This window comes from Prionailurus viverrinus, chromosome F1, assembly GCF_022837055.1.
Source record: "Prionailurus viverrinus isolate Anna chromosome F1, UM_Priviv_1.0, whole genome shotgun sequence".
NCBI lineage: Eukaryota > Metazoa > Chordata > Mammalia > Carnivora > Felidae > Prionailurus > Prionailurus viverrinus.
Window position 1 is genome coordinate 22,170,905 of NC_062577.1, and position 18,189 is coordinate 22,189,093.

The 18,189-nt window shown below is 46.1% G+C and overlaps 2 protein-coding genes across 9 annotated transcripts in view; one reads left to right on the top strand and one right to left on the bottom strand.

Moving 5' to 3' along the window:
* The window catches only part of NCF2 (neutrophil cytosolic factor 2), a 33,589-nt gene extending 20,896 nt beyond the window's left edge, over positions 1-12,693 (top strand). Inside the window, exons 8-15 of the mRNA XM_047839831.1 lie at positions 307-448; positions 671-739; positions 1,789-1,864; positions 3,766-3,791; positions 4,180-4,331; positions 4,442-4,553; positions 9,094-9,271; positions 12,436-12,693. Coding sequence (XP_047695787.1) covers positions 307-448; positions 671-739; positions 1,789-1,864; positions 3,766-3,791; positions 4,180-4,331; positions 4,442-4,553; positions 9,094-9,271; positions 12,436-12,548 — 868 coding nt within the window. The 3' untranslated portion in view covers positions 12,549-12,693. The remainder of the gene's footprint in view (positions 1-306; positions 449-670; positions 740-1,788; positions 1,865-3,765; positions 3,792-4,179; positions 4,332-4,441; positions 4,554-9,093; positions 9,272-12,435) is intronic.
* A 1,099-nt stretch (positions 12,694-13,792) lies between these two features.
* The window catches only part of SMG7 (SMG7 nonsense mediated mRNA decay factor), a 91,287-nt gene continuing 86,890 nt past the window's right edge, over positions 13,793-18,189 (bottom strand). For all 8 annotated transcript variants that reach the window (XM_047839828.1, XM_047839826.1, XM_047839827.1 and 5 more), the window contains 4 exons: positions 17,957-18,116; positions 17,111-17,281; positions 16,849-16,994; positions 13,793-16,220 (listed from right to left, as the gene is read on the bottom strand). In XM_047839828.1, the coding sequence (XP_047695784.1) occupies positions 16,107-16,220; positions 16,849-16,994; positions 17,111-17,281; positions 17,957-18,116 (591 nt within the window). In that variant the 3' untranslated portion in view covers positions 13,793-16,106. The remainder of the gene's footprint in view (positions 16,221-16,848; positions 16,995-17,110; positions 17,282-17,956; positions 18,117-18,189) is intronic.

Consider the following 18,189-nt stretch of genomic DNA (forward strand, 5'->3'; position numbering starts at 1 on the left):
TGGCCAAGCACACCTGGGAAGCTTCCTTCTCGGAAGGGAAGGAAGGGCAAGGAGAGAAATGCCTGGCTGTCTTGCGTTGTCTTTTGTCTTTCATTGCTGTCCCACTGCTTCTAGGATTATGGAGTGGGTTCACATGCAGTTTCCTGCCTGGTCCTGCTCAGGGTCCCAGAGGCAATAGATGTGGAGCTCGAGGGTGCCTGGAGCATGTCTCCCGGCCCCGTGTCCATTGTTGCTTGTCCCATAGAGCCGTGGGCGGGATGCAGTCCAGGCTGGATAGAGGACAGCATCTCACGTCTACCCCTGCAGGGCTCTGGAAGGGGAAGCCCACCGTGTGCTGTTTGGGTTTGTGCCTGAGACCGCAGAAGAGCTGCAGGTCATGCCAGGGAACATCGTTTTTGTCTTGAAGAAGGGCAATGATAACTGGGCTACGGTCATGTTCAACGGACAGGTATTCAGAGGACCCGGGGTAGTTCCTTTGGCCATGGGATCCTGGCAGCCAATGGCGGAGCTTTCTGAGGTGTCTGCTACCTCATTTGCCGACCAGCTACCTTCTTTTGCCCGTATACCCATCCCTCCCCCGCATCTCTGGGCCCTGTGGCGGTATGGGTGCTATGGGTGCCGATGAGCACACCCTTTTCCCCCTTTCTGATTTTGTGATGTTGCACCACAGAAGGGGCTTGTTCCCTGCAACTACCTTGAACCACTTGAGCTGCGGATCCATGCTCAGCAGCAGCCCCAGGTAACGTAGTGCCAAGGCCGGATCTGTTTTCTACCCCCCCCCCCCGGGGGCCCCCGACCTCTGCCCCACGACTGACAGGCCTCTCTGTGGAGGGGGGGAAGGGCGGTGTGACAAAAGCGCTGTCCTTATTCACTCACTAGCACCGAGTCCACCTTGGGTTGGTGCCAGCGGCCCAGAGCTGGACCCTGGGGTGAAGGAAGGAAAACACCCAGATGTGCTAAGTGGAGACATCTGAGGGACCCGTTGTGCCCACCCACCTCTCTCCTCCTGGTCACGGGTGACTTGGGACCCAAAGCCTGTCCCAAGTCTTTGAAGGTTAGAAAGGTTCATAGACTTCATAGAAAGTCTATGAAGGTTAGGTCTTCCCGGAAAAGTTCTCTTCACCTGGAGGAACAGTCAATGCGTTGGCTGGGGAAATCCCATTAAACAAGAGAAATCTGTTTTAGAGCATGAACTCATGGCATCAGAGATTGGGCCTTGCCAGCTTTCCCCTTCACTCCTCAAAGGCCTGCCCTTCTGCCAGGCCTGGTGAGTGGTCTTTGTTGGGTCTACTGTGCAGATGTCTGACAGCAGGGAACCTGTCTCTCTCTAGACTGCGCAACTGATTGTCCTCTGTGGGCTTGGCCCTCCCTGGTCAGAGTTACTATACCCAGATGGCTTTATGTTTTAAGCCATTAAAACATTTAAAATGTTTTAAATGCCACACAAATGAGAAATGGACCTTCTCCTTTGAAGGAGCAAGATGTGGAGTGCGAGGGGGAGCTAACACAAGCCTCGGGGGCCTCCCCCATCTCCAGTGGATTTCCAATGTGGTTGGGCAGTGAGGGCCTCTTAGGAGGGGGTCAGGGTTCTCCTTTCTACTGTTTCCACCAGGCCAACCCTGCCTCCCCTTTAACCAGCACTTTCCTTAGTCTCCCTGACTGTTACCACCCCTCCAACTTTTAGGAAGCCATTTACATCTGGCTCCTTTCCATTTGGCCTCCCCCTGTCCCACTCCTAACTAAGAACTTTGTCTGAATGAAGGCTCTCACCCTCTCTGTCACCTCCAGGAGGAAGCCTCTCCAGATTCTGATATCCCAGCTCCTCCCAGTTCTGATGCTCCTGGAAGACCCCAGTTGCCACCAGGTTAGTGTCCTTGGAACAACATCCTTGGCCCGGGTGCAGGAATGCTCCAGACTACTTCCTGACAGAGTTGCTCTCCCAGGCTTCTGGGAGATTCTGGTTTCTTCTCCTCCCAACATGCCACTCAGCTTATGAACACATAGCCCCAGGGGCCCTCTCTCCTGCACCACCCACCCACCCAAAACATAGCAAACAGATGTCCTAGAACACCCATGGGGCTTGGGCAAATGTAGCTGGTTTCTGGGGGGCAGTGGAGTGTCCAACTCAAATAGTCACCGGACTCCTCAGTCATTAGGTACTGAAACCATGTCCCAAGAGAGAAGGTTGGAGTTATTACACGCATTTCCTTGGAAGGGGATGGAGAGGTTTTTTTCAAATGTCCAAGGAGGTCTATCTGGAAAAGAAACTGCTTTGCAGAGCCCTGAGGCATAGACAAAGAGCTAAGGGCAGATACGAAAGGGCCTTCTCCGGATGTATAGAGAGTGGTACCTGGGGAAGGAGCTTTTGGTCACTAATAGAGTTTAAGCATTAAGCATTCTGGAGAAGGGTTTGGTAGAGATGCATTGAATAGATGGTTTGTCCAGATCCTGGATGGATGGGTGTTATGCCTGCCAGATCACCAGGACCCTTTCGGGTGCTCCCCACACTTCCAACTTTATTTTGAAAAACGTCAAAGCTACAGATCAAAAGTTGAAAAGTGTAGCACAATAAACACCAGAATACCTTTCACCTAAATTCACCAATTGTTAACGTTTTGTACCGTGTACTTGCTTCGCTCCCCACCCTCCCCTCTGAGACGCTTGAAAGGAAGTTACAGACTCATGACATTTCACCCTACACTGGAGCATTAGCTCTACTCTTCTGCATAAGCGCAGCACAATCATTATGTCAAGGACATTGAACATTAACATAATATTATAGTGTATATTTCGTATTAAAATTTCTCTAATTACCTCTCAGATCACCCTCAGTTTTTTTGTTTTTATCTTTTCTGTTTAGGGGCCCAACAAGGATCACATATTAAGTTTTTTTTAATGTTTATTTTTGAGAGAGAGAGAGAGCGCACGCGAGCGAGCGTGAGTGGGGGAGGGGCAGAGAGTGAGGGAGACCAAGAATCCAAAATAGCTCCAGGCTCTGAGCTGTCAGCACGTGGGACTCGAACTCACAAACCATGAAATCATGACCTAAGCCAAAGCTGGACGCTTAGCCAACTGAGCCACCCAGGCGCCCCAAGGATCACATATTAACCTAGAAAGATTTTATGAATATAGATTCCTAGGCCTTGGATTCTGATTTTTTAGGCCTAGAATTGGACCTGAGAATCTGTATTTCCAGAAAAAAAAAAAAAAAACCTTCCAAGGAATTCTAGTGGTTAGCTGGGTTTGAGATCAGTGGTTTTGATCATGTGCTCTTTCTAGTGAGTATCTTCATGCAGATTTCTCTTATATAATTTATGTGCATATTGCTTCATTAATATATTATGCACCTTAGGAAACATACACAAAAATAAAGGACAAGGTAAAAATAAGTGGTTCTAACGTTGCTTCTCGTGGCCCCTGGCTCATCTTGCACTCCCTGCTTTCATGAGTCCAGAGCCCACTGGTTTAACTGGACTTCGGGTCCCTGCTAACCCCATGCATTGCTGGGGACGTGCTGGTCCTCCAACACTTGCCTGTATGCTCCCTGTGGGCAGGGACTGGGTTCATTTGTGTGTTTGGGCTTCATCTTGCCCATTTCCCTGCAGTGGGATTCCCCCACGGTTTATTAGGGTGAAGCATCACCCCGGAGTTCAAGGTAAGAAGCTGGTGTCCTGTTCTAAGAGGGTTTCCTTCTGTGTAAGTCAGGGGCTGGCCCAGAGTGTTCATTCACCATCTTCTTTTGTTTTACTTACCTTCTCCATTTAGGTCAAAAAGGAAAAGAAGAGTCCAAGGTAACCGTTTCTCCTTGCACTATTTCAAATGCTAGAGAAAGAAAAAGCTTAAGCTATCCACCATAAGCCTGTCTCCCTGGATTATAGAAAGAGTCCCAAAGGAAGGGTGGGTGAGCTAACACCACATGCCATCCTTGGGCTAGGCACCCCTCGACAAATGCGCCCAGTGCACGCATTTCCTACTGGCCTTCAGCCCATGGGCCAGATCTTCTGGCCCAGAGGAATTCCCATCCAGGCCGGAGGGGTCTAGGGACTCTCTGAAAGTCCTCCCGCGGCTGTCGAGCCGGTGAGCTATTGGCCTCTCCCCACCACACTGAGTACTCCCCGTGAGCACACTCAGGACAGGCCTCATACGCTCAGGAGTTCTCGTTGCTTCCTCTCCCCTCAGGAAGTAAAGCTCAGCATTCCCATGCCCTACACGCTCAAGGTGCACTTCAAGTACACAGTGGTCATGGAGATGCAGCCCGGGCTCCCCTACAGCCAGGTCCGGGACATGGTGTCTAAGAAACTGGAGCTCCTGCCGGAGCACACTCGGCTGAGGTGGGTCCACCCGCAGAGAGGGTGCAGCCGGGGGCCTGGCATGGGCCTGGAGGAGAGAAGAGAATTTGCACTGCTGTTCTCCGACGTGGTTCTCACTCCTGTCTCCCCAGCTACCGGCCTCGGGACAGCAATGAGCTGGTACCCCTCTCGGAAGAGAACATGAAGGCTGCCTGGGCCCAGGTGAAAAACTACAGCCTGACTGTGTGGTGTGAGAACACAGTGGTGAGTGCGGCGAGCCCAAGGGCACCTGAGGTCGTGTCTGTACTGGGCCACTTCCTCAAGGACAGTCCACATTCCGACACTTACCGAGCGCTTCGGTGAGCCGGGCACTGTGCCTGGTGTTGAGGTTAGGGTGGCTAACACCTCTGCCTCCCTTTCACCTGGAGCTAGGGGCCCAGATGCAGCCAGGAGAGGGGTCCCTACGGGAGAAGAGCAGGCCCAAGATTGCCCAGGAAGCCTCTCAGTCCTCTCTGCCAGCACCTGTAAATGAGCCAACGTTTAGGCCCATCACTCTCAAGAAAGGTGGGAATAAAATCCTAACTGAGGCTGAGCTCCTAGCCATTCTCCACTTCAAGTTTCCACGGGAAGAGCACTTGAGGCTGGAAGGTAATAGAGAGCATTTAGTTCACAAAGAGAGGACTTGGATAAACGTCCTACTAATAGGAAGCTTCTATTAGGAAATAACCACGTGCCATACGGTGTGCTAAGTGCATGCTGCGTATCCATTCTTACAGTCCCCGAGAAACTCTCGGAGGAACCGTCATCCCATCTTATAATGTAGGAGACTAGACAAAGAGAGGTAACCTTGACCAAGAGTACCGCCCATCAGTAGAGGAGCAAGGGCTCGGTGGGTGGTTTGACTCCAGGGCCTGCCTACATTCTTGGACACCTTTCTAGACCTCAGGGCCTAGAAAAGACTTAGCTGGAGTTAGGAGCAAAGTTAGAGGCTAGAAGTAGTGGCTACAAGTTAACACTCTTGACCGTCCCTTTGTCTCCGGGAGGGAAAAGTTGCCATTTCTTCTTGTTGTTGATGTTAATTCCTTCCCACAACCATGGCCCCTGAAAAGCATCCATCAACATACCTGTCAATGTACCAACACACTTTTTTTTTTGGTCTTTTGTCATTTCATGTAAGTGGATGGTACAGTGCATATATATTCCTACGAATATATATACTGTATGTATAAATTTTTGTTTTATCACCCATTTCAATATATACTCTTCCATTTTTATATATACTTTTTTGTTGTAATAGTCCATTTTTTAAATGTTTGTTTTTGACAGAAAGAGTGTGTGTATGTGAATGCATGCGCATGCACACAAGTAGGGTAGAGGCAGAGGAAGATGGGGGAAAGAGGATCCAAAGCGAACCTCAGTGCTGACAGCAGACAATCCGATGCAGGACTCGAACCCACAAACCATGAAATCATGACCCAGGCGGAAATCAGATGCTTAACCCACTGAGCCACCCAGATGCCCCATAATAGTCCCTTTCTTTTGATTGCTGATGGTATTGCTAAAAGGTATTCCATAGTATGAATACTACAATTTGTTTATTGATTCACCTCTTCGTGGATATTTGGATTGTTTCTAGCATTTGTCTATTTATTCTTCAACAAACATTTGCTGAACACTTCTGCTCTCCCTAGGCACTGGAGGTATAAAAACTATTAAGGCATGGGATGCTTGGGTGGCTCAGCCGGTTAAGCATCTTACTCCTTGATTTCTGCTCATGTCGTGATTTCACGATTCGTGAGTTACAGCCCTGGGTCGGGCTCTGTGCTGACAGCATGGAGCCTGCTTGGGATTCTCTCTCTCCCTCTCTCTGCCCCTCCCCTGCTTGCTCATGCACATACACACACACACACACACACACACACACTCTCTCTCTCTCTCTCTCTCTCTCTCTCTCAAAATAAATAGACTTAAAAAGAAAACTAGTAAGACATAGGCTCTTCTTGGGGGAAAACGCAGAGCATGTGTTAAGTAAACTGATGGAAATGCACGAATGGCATACCGCTTTATAAGCACATGGGAGGCGCTCTCACCCAAACATGTTGAAGGAAGGTGGGACAAGTCAGTAGTCTTCCTAGAGAAAAGGATGCTGAAATCACCTTGAGGCTTAGCCTTAAAGTGGTAAATAGTAATTAGCAAGGTAGAGGAAGTTAGGGCGCCTTATACAGATGGAAGGGCAGAGGGAAGACCCTAAGAGTTGGCAGTGGGTGAAGTGGGGGTCGGTATTACTGGACACGACAGGGCGAGTGCCGGGAGACAGGTTGGCAAGGCAACAGGGCCACATGACAGAAAGCCTTGCACGCTGCTGCACTAGGATGAGGTTGTGAGCAGGGGAGAAAGTAGGATGAATGACTGCTTGGGATGGAGGATTCTGGGGCATACGAGTAAAGCAGGGGGCTCTGTGAGGCTGGCCGGCCAGCGGACTTCCTCTGAGTACTCAGCTCCCCATGCATAGCCCTGACACTGGGGAGTCCTAACATAGTCAAGGAGACTCCCGTCTCCACTGACCAAAGCCATGGTCCTTCTGACACCTTCAGTTCTCCCCCGCCCGCCGCCCCCACTAGCCCCGACTCCCCTGTTTCCTGCTTTAGCATTTTTTTAAAAGTTTATTTACTTTTTGATAGAGACAGAGAGTGCACAAGCGGGGCGGGTCAGAGAGTGAGGGAGAGAGAACCCCAAGCAGGCTCCACGCTGCCAGTGCGCAGAGCCCGAAGTGGGGCTTGAACCCACTAAACTGTGAGATCACGACCTGAGCCAAAATCAAGAGTTGGAAGCTTAACTGCCTGAGCCACCCAGGAGCTCCTGCTTTAGCATTTTTAGATGGCGGCATCTGCAGTTACAGCAGTAGGCAGTACAAAATTCAACAGGTCATGTGTGAACCCTTCGGAGAGCTACTGTTTTTCACCTACGATTGGATTTTGAGACTATGGAAATGACCACGCTGGCCAAGCTATTCCAGACCACCCAGGCCTTGGGGCCCTGTGAGGGGAGTCCCTCCTCCACACCCTCATCCCCACAGCTGGGCAGGGGTTTCTGCTTAGTCATGGAAGGGTCTCTTTGGTAGGTTCTCACTGAAATCAAAGACACATGTTTGCTGAGAAAGAAAAATGAGTAGGAGAGGAGGAGGCAAAGAAGGTGGGCCTGGAGGAAAGCCCCGGAGCTCTAGCCCCAGGTTGGTGGTATCTAAGAGCTCAGAAAATTGCCTTCAGGAAGTAGGGCCACTGGAGTGGTCTGGCTGGTGCCTCTGGCTGAGAGGCCAGGAGCCGGGACCCTGGGCAGGGGTGGGCGAGTGCTGGTGCAAGGGGTCCCTTTGGAAGTTTGAAAGGTCATCCTAGGTTTTCAATTGTCCGTCTTGGGACTAATCCCTTCGGTATCGTCTTGAAAGGATTCTGCCTAGGAGCTGTGCCCTAAATGTGGCTTACTCCACTTCAAAGGTTTGTTTTTAATTATTGTCGATTTTTGTCCTTTGAAGAGAGCTCCAGTCTCATTAGTGGCTGTCCGGGGCTAACCCTCCCCAAATTCCCAGCACAGAGTCTTGCTGGCCCTCAGTCCAGCTTCAGAGGTCATTGCTGAATGTTCTTCATCACTGCCCCTTACTCTTGTTGGTGGCAAGTCAGGATGTTCTCATTCACTTACTAGAAGAGCAGGAAAATGAACTATCATTTAAAAATCTACTCTGTGCAGGAACACTTACCATTAACCAAGCTTAAATACTGAGGTGTGTGTGTGTGTGTGTGTGTGTGTGTGTGTGTACACACACACACACACACACACACACACACACACACACTAATCCTCTCCCAGAGTGTTTAGTAACTGCCAGCTATTTCTATTCTACATCCTGTTGCTTCAGTCCTCTAGCCTCAATTTCAGCTAAGGAAACTGAAGTTCAGAGAGGTTACACTGCCTGCTCAGGGACACACAGCGGGAAAGCAGTGGAGCCAGGATACAAACCCAGGCCTTGGGACTCCGTAGGGCCGTTTCTACCTTACTGTACTGCCTTTCTGTAAAAGGGATCTGCCAAGGCTGGAACAGGCAACGTTAGGAAGTGAGATCTTTGAAGGGTCGGCACAGCATTTACCCTAGCAGGGTTTCTAATGTGGATTTGTTTGATTCTGATTCATTTCTTTAGAAACTACACCCCTCTTCTTTTCAACATTTGTGGCTCAAAAATGACCACAATGGTGACTAGGATGTGTAGCTACATAGACCAGAAAGCAAAGCCTTTTTCATGGCTTTGGGAAGAAGTTCTGCAGGGATTCTCAAACTTTATCAAGTGTGAGAATTACCTAGAGGGCTTGTTTAAATGCAGATTGCTGGGCCCCACAATTCCAGGAGTTTCTGATTTAATGATAGGTTTGGGACAGGACCAGAAATATACATTTCTAACAAAGTCCCTAGTGTTGTGGGTGCTGGGGAGAGGGTATTGGATTCAGAGACAGACACCCAGGTTTGACTTTTGGTTCTGTCACTTGTGACTCAATCTCTGTTTTTCCATCTGCAGAGTAGTACCCTACTCTTGTCCAGAATTACTGTAAGGTTTCTGAAGATTTTAAGATTGTATAGGTTCCTGCAGACCTTTTGGGTTCATTTATCTGACCATCCAATGTTCATAAAGTGCATATTAGGTCTATGCTAGGGACTGATCACAAATTTGCCTTTATAAGTTTATATCCCAGGTGCTACACTGACATTTCACCGATTTCTTTAGTGATGGCCAATGTTCACTGGCCTTTTATTATTTCAGGGTGACCAAGGCTTTCCTGACGAACCCAAGGAAAGTGAAAAATCTGAAGCTAATAACCAGACAACAGAACCTCAGCTTAAGGAAGGAGGCCAAGTGGTAGCACTCTTCAGTTATGAGGCTACCCAGCCAGAAGACCTGGAGTTTCAGGAAGGGGACATAATCCAGGTTATATCAATGGGTAAGTAGTACTCCTGGTTGACAGAAACTAATTTCTGTGTTGGCAGAAATAAATTCAAGGGAAGAGGGAAGTATTAACCATCTACAAACCAAACTTTAGCCAGTGCTTCCAATATCCTTCCTAGTTTTCAGCTGGAGGGAGCAAAATGGAATGTTCCACCTTTCTATCTGTTGCTCCATTGGGCAGGGAAGCAACAAATGGCAGACTTAGCTAACATTCTTCTTATTAAAGATGGCTATGTTTTGGAAGACATGTATTCTCATTCCCAGAGTTAACAAATTGGAAGGTGGCTCGGATCATTTTGCCTTTGCAACAAGCCCTAAGGATACTTTTCTGCAAACCATAGTTCTTTGAATTGATGTATTTTTTGAAGGAGGAGGAGGAAAGAAGGGGGTAAATCTTGCCTCAAAAGAAGCTATTTGGCATTTCTTTGTGTCTGGTGATTTTCCTGATTCTGTTAGCAATCAAACACACTACAAATTGAAACAGTGTAAGTGGAGAGTTCTAACTTAGTGCTTCACAAACTTCAGTATGCCAAAACACCCTTGAAAGTTTGTTAAATACAATTCCTTGGCCCAGCAACTAGAGATTCTGATTCAGGTCTGGGCTGGGGCCCAAAATTTTGAATTTCTAAGAAGCTTCCAGTGTGATGCTGGTCTACTGACCATGAGAAGCCCTTTTCTAACTCATGGTTTGACATAATCTTATTTCTCTACCTTGAAAGGTGTAAGAGTCCCATCAAAAGCTTTGTTCAAAAACCAGAAATCTGCATTAGCAATGCAGAGTAGTGAAACCAAATACTATTACCAATTATAACGGAAAAATCCAAAAGATTTAAGAAATGAGATTTTAAAGTTAATGGGTAGTGAATATACAATTGTATGGCAACTAGCTCAAAATAAGAGTAATAAAAGAAAGAAACAGGAGACACTGACAGTGCAGATCTTCCAACAGGGGAGAATAGGGCTTAGTAACTCCCAGCACAATTTTTTAAAAGTTTAAGAAAGCGAGAAAGAACAAGCCAGGGAAGGGTAGAGAGAGGGGGGACAGAGGATCTGAAGGTGGCTGTGCTGACAGCTGAGAGCCCGAAGCAGGGTTCGAACTCACGAACCATGAGATCATGATCTGACCTGAAGTCTGACGCTTAACTAAGCCACTCAGTCACCCCCCCCCACCCCATTCCAGCACCATTTTTTAAATGTCAGTATCAACCAACTAGCTACTTTGTCCAGTTTTTGTTGTTGTTTGGTGGGGGATGGGGTAAGGAGGAGATAAAAACTAGAGAACACACAGAAAAACCTTCTGGGTAGATAGGCTGAGAAAAAAGAAGGTGGCATATTCCTTATTGTGACATTGTAAATCAAAGCTGGTTTAATTCAGTTACGTACCCACAAAACACTTTGAAACTTTATCAGACCACTCAAAGAGGAAACAATTCAGCATAAACAGTGGATTTACAGTGGGGTTGAGGGTGAGTTCAATCATATTCAACAGTTATGAAATGGCTTCATTCACGTTTCTCAAATTTTAATATGAACCACCTGGGAATCTTGTTAAAATGGATTCGATCAGGTTTTGGGTGGGCCCTGAGATTTGGCCTTTTTTTTTTTTTTAACCCTAAGATTTTTAAGTAATCTCTACACTCAACGCGGGACTCAAACTCACAAACCCGAGATCAAGAGTCGTATGCTCTACTGAATGAGCCAGCCAGGCACCCCTGAGATTTCTAGTATCCTCCTAGGATCCAAGACAAGCAAATACTCTAGTCTTTGAGTCACTCACATGCTAAGTGCAAAGGATCAAGGCAGTGGTTTGCAATTAGAATTACCTGGGGGGAACTTTAGGAAAAAACTGATGCTCAGCCACACCCCACATTAATTAGAGTTTCTGGGGACAGGATCCACACAGCATCTGATCTAGATGTCTTACATCCAAAGATGAACTTCTGAACTAGTTTCATGTTCTAGTAGATGGGCTTTGGAGTAGGTCAAACCTAAGATGCCTGGTATTTATTGGCAGAATTAACCCCGAACAAGCTATTAATCTCTCCAGGTCTCCTTTCCTGGATAATATCTACAATGGAGTTATTATGAAGTCTGAGTGTGTGTGTGTGTGTATCTAGAACAGTGCCTGTAACTTACTAAAGGCTCAAAACTGGAGCCATTAAGATCCATATGTTTTATAAACATGGACTAAACTCATGACTGGCTCTAACTCAAGTCTTTGATCATTCACTAGTGGACTTTCATTATTAATAAACATTTGACCCTTGAACAACGCAGGGTTAGAGGTGCCAACACGCACCCCCCCAGGCGCAATCAAAAATCTGAGTAGAACTTTTGACTCTCCAAAAGGTCAATTGCCAATAGTCTGCTGTTGACCAGAAGCCTTAACGATAGCATAAACAGTTGGTAAACATACATTTTATATATGTAGTATAGACTGTATTCTTACAATAAAGCTAGAAAAAATGTTAAGAAAATCATAAGGAAAATACATTTACAGCAGTGTACTTATCTATCAAAATATCTGTGTATAAGTGGACTCTCATAGTTCAAACTTGTTATTGTTCAAAGGTCAACTATTTAATTTATGGGACGTCCCTTTCTATGAACAGGGACATAAAGATTCCCAACAGGGATTGGACAAAACTCTTCCCTTGTTTAAAGAAAAATTGCATCTCAAGATTATTGTTCAACTTTTTTCATCTAATTTTTCTGACAACTTTTTGAAAAATCTAATGGATTCTTCTGCATTTGACTGCTCAATTATCCTATCTAAGGCAGAAACCAATAAGATGGTGAAGTCCTATGTTCACGCCTCCCTTAAATCACTAATACAGACTTCTTGATCTGGGTAGCATATCCAGAGAAGGTAATTTTCCTGTACTGGTTTCAGAAATTGATGCATACGGGGGTGACTAGGTGGCTCAGTTGGTTGAGGGACCGACTTTGGCTCAGGTCATGATCTTGCGGTCTGTGAGTTCGAGCCCCGCGTCCAGCTCTGTGCTGACAGCTCAGAGCCTGAAGCCTGCTTCGGATGCTGTCTCTCTCTGTCTCTGCCCCTCCCCTGCTCATGCTCTGTCTCTCTCTCTCAATAATAAACGTTAAAAAAAATTTTTTTTTAAAAAGAAAGAAATCGATGTATACGTTTCCTTTTATCAGTGAATGAAGACTGGCTGGAAGGGGAGTGCAAAGGGAAGATTGGCATTTTCCCCAAAGCTTTTGTTGAAGAACACGCAACTACGGACATGGAAAGCTCTCCTAGAGGAGTCTAGGATGTTCTATAACCTACAAAGTTGGAGAAAAGGAACTACAGTTTGCAAAGTTTAGCATGCCTCTGTAGAACACTGAACTGAGACATTACTGTTTGGAAGTGTTAATCTACTTTTCCCACTGAAAATTTAACCTATTAGACAATGATGTGAGAACTTATCGTGATGATAACCCAGGGGTGGGGGGTGGGCTGGGGTAGAGTGGGTAGAAACGTCTGGAAGGGTATGAGGTGTGTGTGTGTCGGGGGGGAGGGGGGTCTTCTAGGGTGTTCGTAATGTTTCTTGCTTGGAGTGCTGACTACCCAGATGTGTTCACTTTGTAAAAGTTCACTGAATTGTAGACTTGCTGTTGGTGCACTTCTATATGTGATACCTCAATAAAAAACTTGCAAATACAAGACTCAGAGTGCAGGCCCAAGGCCTACATACAACTACCCCTATTCCTATACCACTGTAGTCACAGACTCCTAGAGCCCGAGGTAAGTTTACAGGTAATTTAGATGGTACACATTTTCTTTTTTTTTTTTTTTTTTACACATTTTCTTTATTACAAGTCTCACTGCTTCCCAAGGAATACAATTTTCAATTCCACAGAGAATTACAATACTAGAGTTATATCCCTTCATGCCTTCTCAGAGAGGGACACTTATTAAGACTTCACTACTGAATATGTGCCACTAACATTTAAGCGATATAAAGAAGCCAGATTCAGGAAGCCAGCTGGTTAGGACTATCCTGTTAGTTAACATTTCGTATGTACTGTACTAATTTATATGATAAAATTCTATGTATGGTTTCATTTTGGTTATCATTTAACCAAAAGGCTTGATTTTTCAGGGTTAAGTTAGATGAATGATTCCACAAATACATAGAACTCCTCTCTCTCCAGGAGACCTGTAGTTTTCTACAAGAATTCTCCTTCTTTGTACAGCATGTGTGGCTTTGTAAACAGTGTTACTGTGGCTTTAGTAACAGTAAAAATAGGGATAAAAATGGAGGGTTGTTAACTTCTTTGCATAAGCCAATCTTTATCAGAGAAAAGAACTGTGACCATCAGTTTCTTTCTACCTGCCCCTTTCGATAATAATGCACTTTGGTTTGGAATGCTACTAAAAGCAAAAATAACCCTGAAACATATTCAATCTTTGGCCATCTCCGCTCTGCCCTAGGTGACTTGTGCATAGTTTAAATACTTATTTTTTAAGTAGGATATTTTTAGGTTAGAAAAGAAACCATGTACACACAGATCTGGTTGGAGAGAACATGGTTTAATTAAAGGCAAAGCTGATTTCAGCAGCTGCAGGTCTTGCACAGACAGACCAAAACAAAAAACAAAAAAACAAAACAAAAAACAAAAACAGAAGAGAAGGTTTACTACACAAAACCAGTTTCTGATGAAGATTCTCCTCTCCCTCCTCATTACTCCACGTTGAGGATGATTAGGCGAGAAACCCCGCCCCAAGAATCAGAAAACATTCCAAACACCAAATTCTCATGCAGAAACGGGGCTGCAGATGGGACCCGGGCAGGACTGGGAGTTAGAGAGTGAACCTGGCTAGCTCGTCTGGGGTGTGAGACTCAGGGACAGCTCGAACACTGGAATGTTACAGCTGCCTGAATGCAGAGCTCAAACACACAGAGTGGGTCAAGGTAGTGGGCAAGGAGGGACTGGGAGAGAGGTGGACCCAGGGAAGGAGCTGGGGAGAAGCACAAAGGGTTTCATATTGCCATTGGGTGGGGGGCTTCACCCTTTCAGACCTTTCCAAAAACAACAAAAAACAGAAACAAAAATCCCCAAACACCACGTCAAACTGAAGGAGCAATACTGTGAGCCTACGGGGCTCCAACCACTCTCTGAAGAGCAACAAGCATTCACCTCACCCCTTTCATCACTGGGGCTGCCCAGACTCTAGCGACACCCGGGGCTCCTGGATGTGCTTTGCTCTGCAGCTGTTTTCCAGTTCGTGAGTCCCACGCTGACTCCATACACTCACACACACTCCCCTTCCCCCCAGGAGAGCAGATGGGCAGATGGGCGCACGCGCGCGCGCGCACACACACACACACACACACACACACACACACACACACACACACACAGGAGAGACCTCCCAGAAACAGACTCTACCACTAGCACAGCAATTGGACATTTAGATTGTTTCCATAATTTCCCCTTAAAATATTACTCTTCCAGGAACTAACAGAAATGCTGTCCTTCTGTTTCTACACAAGAAAATGTTCAGTCCTCTTTCCTTCTAATAAATACCAAATAAAAGTTTATTTTCCTTTCTTTCGCCTTTTCCAGAATGGACTTCGTTGTGTTTTCTTCTGTGCATGGTGCACATGTGTCCATGTTGCCTTGAATTTCACTCTGACAGTGGAGGTCGGGGGACGCAGCTGGGCCGGGGCCTGGCCTGCGGTGCACGCACGCAGACGCCGCTGCTTCCTTCCTCCTTGGACTGTCTTTTGGGCCCCAACTGCTGGACCCCATGCTGTTGCTTCTCGGCGAGATGTCGTACACATCAGGAACAGAAACAATTACTAGCATACAGCACAGGGCAGAAAAGGGATGGAGGTAGGGACAGGAGGAGGTGGGTGGTAAGCAGGATGGGGTCACAAAAACCAATCGAACAAAAAATAACCACACTGAAAGCTTCTACCTATTAAAATGTGTCAGGCCACGAATGGACCAGCCTGCCTTCCGTGAGACTGCTCGCTACGCTACGGTAAAATGTACAGGAATCAAAAACATTAATTTAAAATCTTCCAGCAGTCATCTGCCAGTCCAGCCCGGCACCACCACCCATACTGCATCCTCGATCGGGGCTCGAGCACCTACAGAGTGAAGGGCATTTCCTGCCGGAGTCTCCAGGCCAGAGGAGGGCCGCCAGAACCTTCTGAGTGAAAGTTGAGGCCTTGGACTCTCCCTCGTGGAGCACTGCCACTGGCCGAAGAGGTCCGTTTCCCTCATCCTGTCACCACCAACCTCTCGCAGGAGCAGCGAGCGGGGCTTTTCCTTGCTACACACTGACTAGAAGAAGCACGTTGTGTATGGAAGAATTCAGTGTGACATTATACTACCGAGAGTAATAACAATAATAAAAGATGTTCAGGAATAATCTCAACTACATTCTCAGTCAGCAAAGCAATCATTAATGGATTCCTATTTTATTCCCCAGAGAGGAAAACAGGACCGAGAAGTTCCCGCCGGCTTCTCCCACCTGCCTCCCCTTCTCAGCTTTCACTTCCCTTGTGGCTGGGGGCATGCACGACGGGGAAGGTGAGAGGCGGTGACATCAGGTAACTGAGTGAAGACAAACAGCAGTTCCTCTCTCCCTCCGGAAGGCCCTGGGGGGACAGAGAGTTCCTGATGGTTTTTTCTTTTTGTTGCACTGCGGACATTTCGTGCACACTCAGCGCGCTGGTGGAACGCTTACACCCTCTCGACAGCAAGAGACAGAAGAGAGGGCTGCCACCTGCAGGGGACTGTACGGGCCAGTCCTGCAAACCCAACATGCCATGGTTTATGGAGCCTTCGTTCCCAGGGTTGCCACTCTGGCCTCAGTGTGGAGGGTTCATGGCGCCTTGTCCTCGCTGCTGTTTCTGTTTCTGCTGCATTAACAGCTGCTCCAGAGCGGAAGGTCCAGGATGCATCATGGAACTGGACCAGATAGACTGAAAAACAGCCCAGAGCTTGTCAGCAGAGGTCAAATGCCTGGATATCTGAAAGGGATTTGTTTTTCAATCCTCGCCAAATATAAAGGCATATAAGTCCCAAGATCCCCGCCCCCTAAAAAGATCCAGCCATTAGAAGAAGTTGTTCTAAGACTGTCTTTAAGACCAGTCAGTTCCTGTTATTTTTATAACCAGATGATTTTAAACCAGAAAAGGTGAAAGTAGTTTCCACTAAAACTCAGTGCCACGTGAGACCACAGAATATTTACTATAAAGATTTTAGGCAAACAAAACATTTCCAAACTTAGACACCCTTCTTTTACTTGTTCACAAAAGGCTTCAATCAAACATTCCAAAATGAATCACAATTTTGACCTTAGAATGCAACTAAAACCTTTGTTTCTGTCCCCGCCCCTGTCCCCAGGATAACTGCTTTATCAGCAGAGAATTCACAAATTAAAAACAACTTCCTATTCAAGAATCTTCTAAGGCAGATCATGTTTCTAGGACTTAGCTAGATATGTGCTACAGATCAATCAGTTCTAAGGGCCTTAGGAATGAGCCTAGCTATTTATGTGAACAAAAGCAGAAACAGCTCTCATGGCTTGTTTTCCTAAAACTCACTCACCTTTAGGCTTTCCATGAGGACAGCAGAGGAATCCTCCATGGAGGGGCCATGGCCTGTCCAGGTGCCACTTGGAGTGCTGGCCTGATGCCAACTGCTCTCAGAGGCTGATGTTGCTGAGAGATAATCAATGCCGAACCCACCCATGGCTGAGAGATGCAAAGAGATAAGAATTCAAGATGTTCTATCATTGCCAAACACCAAACACCAGAGAAGGGCAGAGTAAGTGACTTCACTTTCACTAGGCAAGAAGTCTGGACCTCACCTGGCTTATCAGTTTTCCACCGATCTGCAGTTCTCCTATCCCTGTTATCTGGAGTCCCGATAGGTCCAAAGTTGGAGAATGGAACAGAATTATGGTTATGTGTTGGAGGGGAGCTCGGCAGGCTGCTTGGGTTAGAGGAATGGGGAGACTGGCTGGCTGGTGTTGAATGATCTAGTAAATACCAACAATAAAACAACATAAGACATTAAATAGATGTTCCACAAACATACCAAGAACTTGAGTTTTCTGTAGATCTGATCACTTAAATTCTACTAAAAATAACCACAGGGCTTTGGGACAAAGGTAAAAATAAGGGCCCCCAAAGGGACTCTGCCAGATGCACTAATCCATCTTAAGGCATACTCCTTGCTTTAGAAAAACAAAAAAAGCAAAACCAAGCAGACAATTTTGTGCATGCACTATTTTGGCATGTCTGTTTCAGATAAATTATCTACTGGTATTCTCTAATTGCCTAACCTTAAGAATTACTATTAAATCAAACTCCAAGTATAAACTTGGGATTAAAAAACCCCTCTATTTTAAAAAGTTCAACTTTTCCTACAAAGAATGAGTATCTACAAACCAAACTAAAAAACAGCTGGAAACCTTAAGCTAAAACCCATATTTTTCTCCCTTACAACTCTGCTCGTTAAGGATGTAAGAAAAAGCTTTTTTTAGTGGCATTTATTTCATGAACTGGCTCATCAGGCTTTTTTCCTATTTTCGTTCAGAAATTACTTAAAAAACAGAACAGCTAATATATTTATAATGTAAAATCATACTGATTCACCATCAGTTTGAGGGTATTAGAAATGCAAGGTCTGTAATTTAAAGACTAGCCAATACCTGAACTGGCAGGAAGTGATGGAGACCACGGGGTCCCTTCAAAGAGGGAGTACAGTGATGTCTCCTGGGGGGCCAGCGAAGGATTAAGTTCTGTTTTGGAGCTGGTTGTCAGGTTTTTCCCATATACCTCATTGAACATACTGTTATTTGGGTATCTTTCCTGAAAGACAATGACAACCAAATTACAAACTCACTGCAAGGAAAGAGATTTCAGCAAATGTAATGTTCATGTT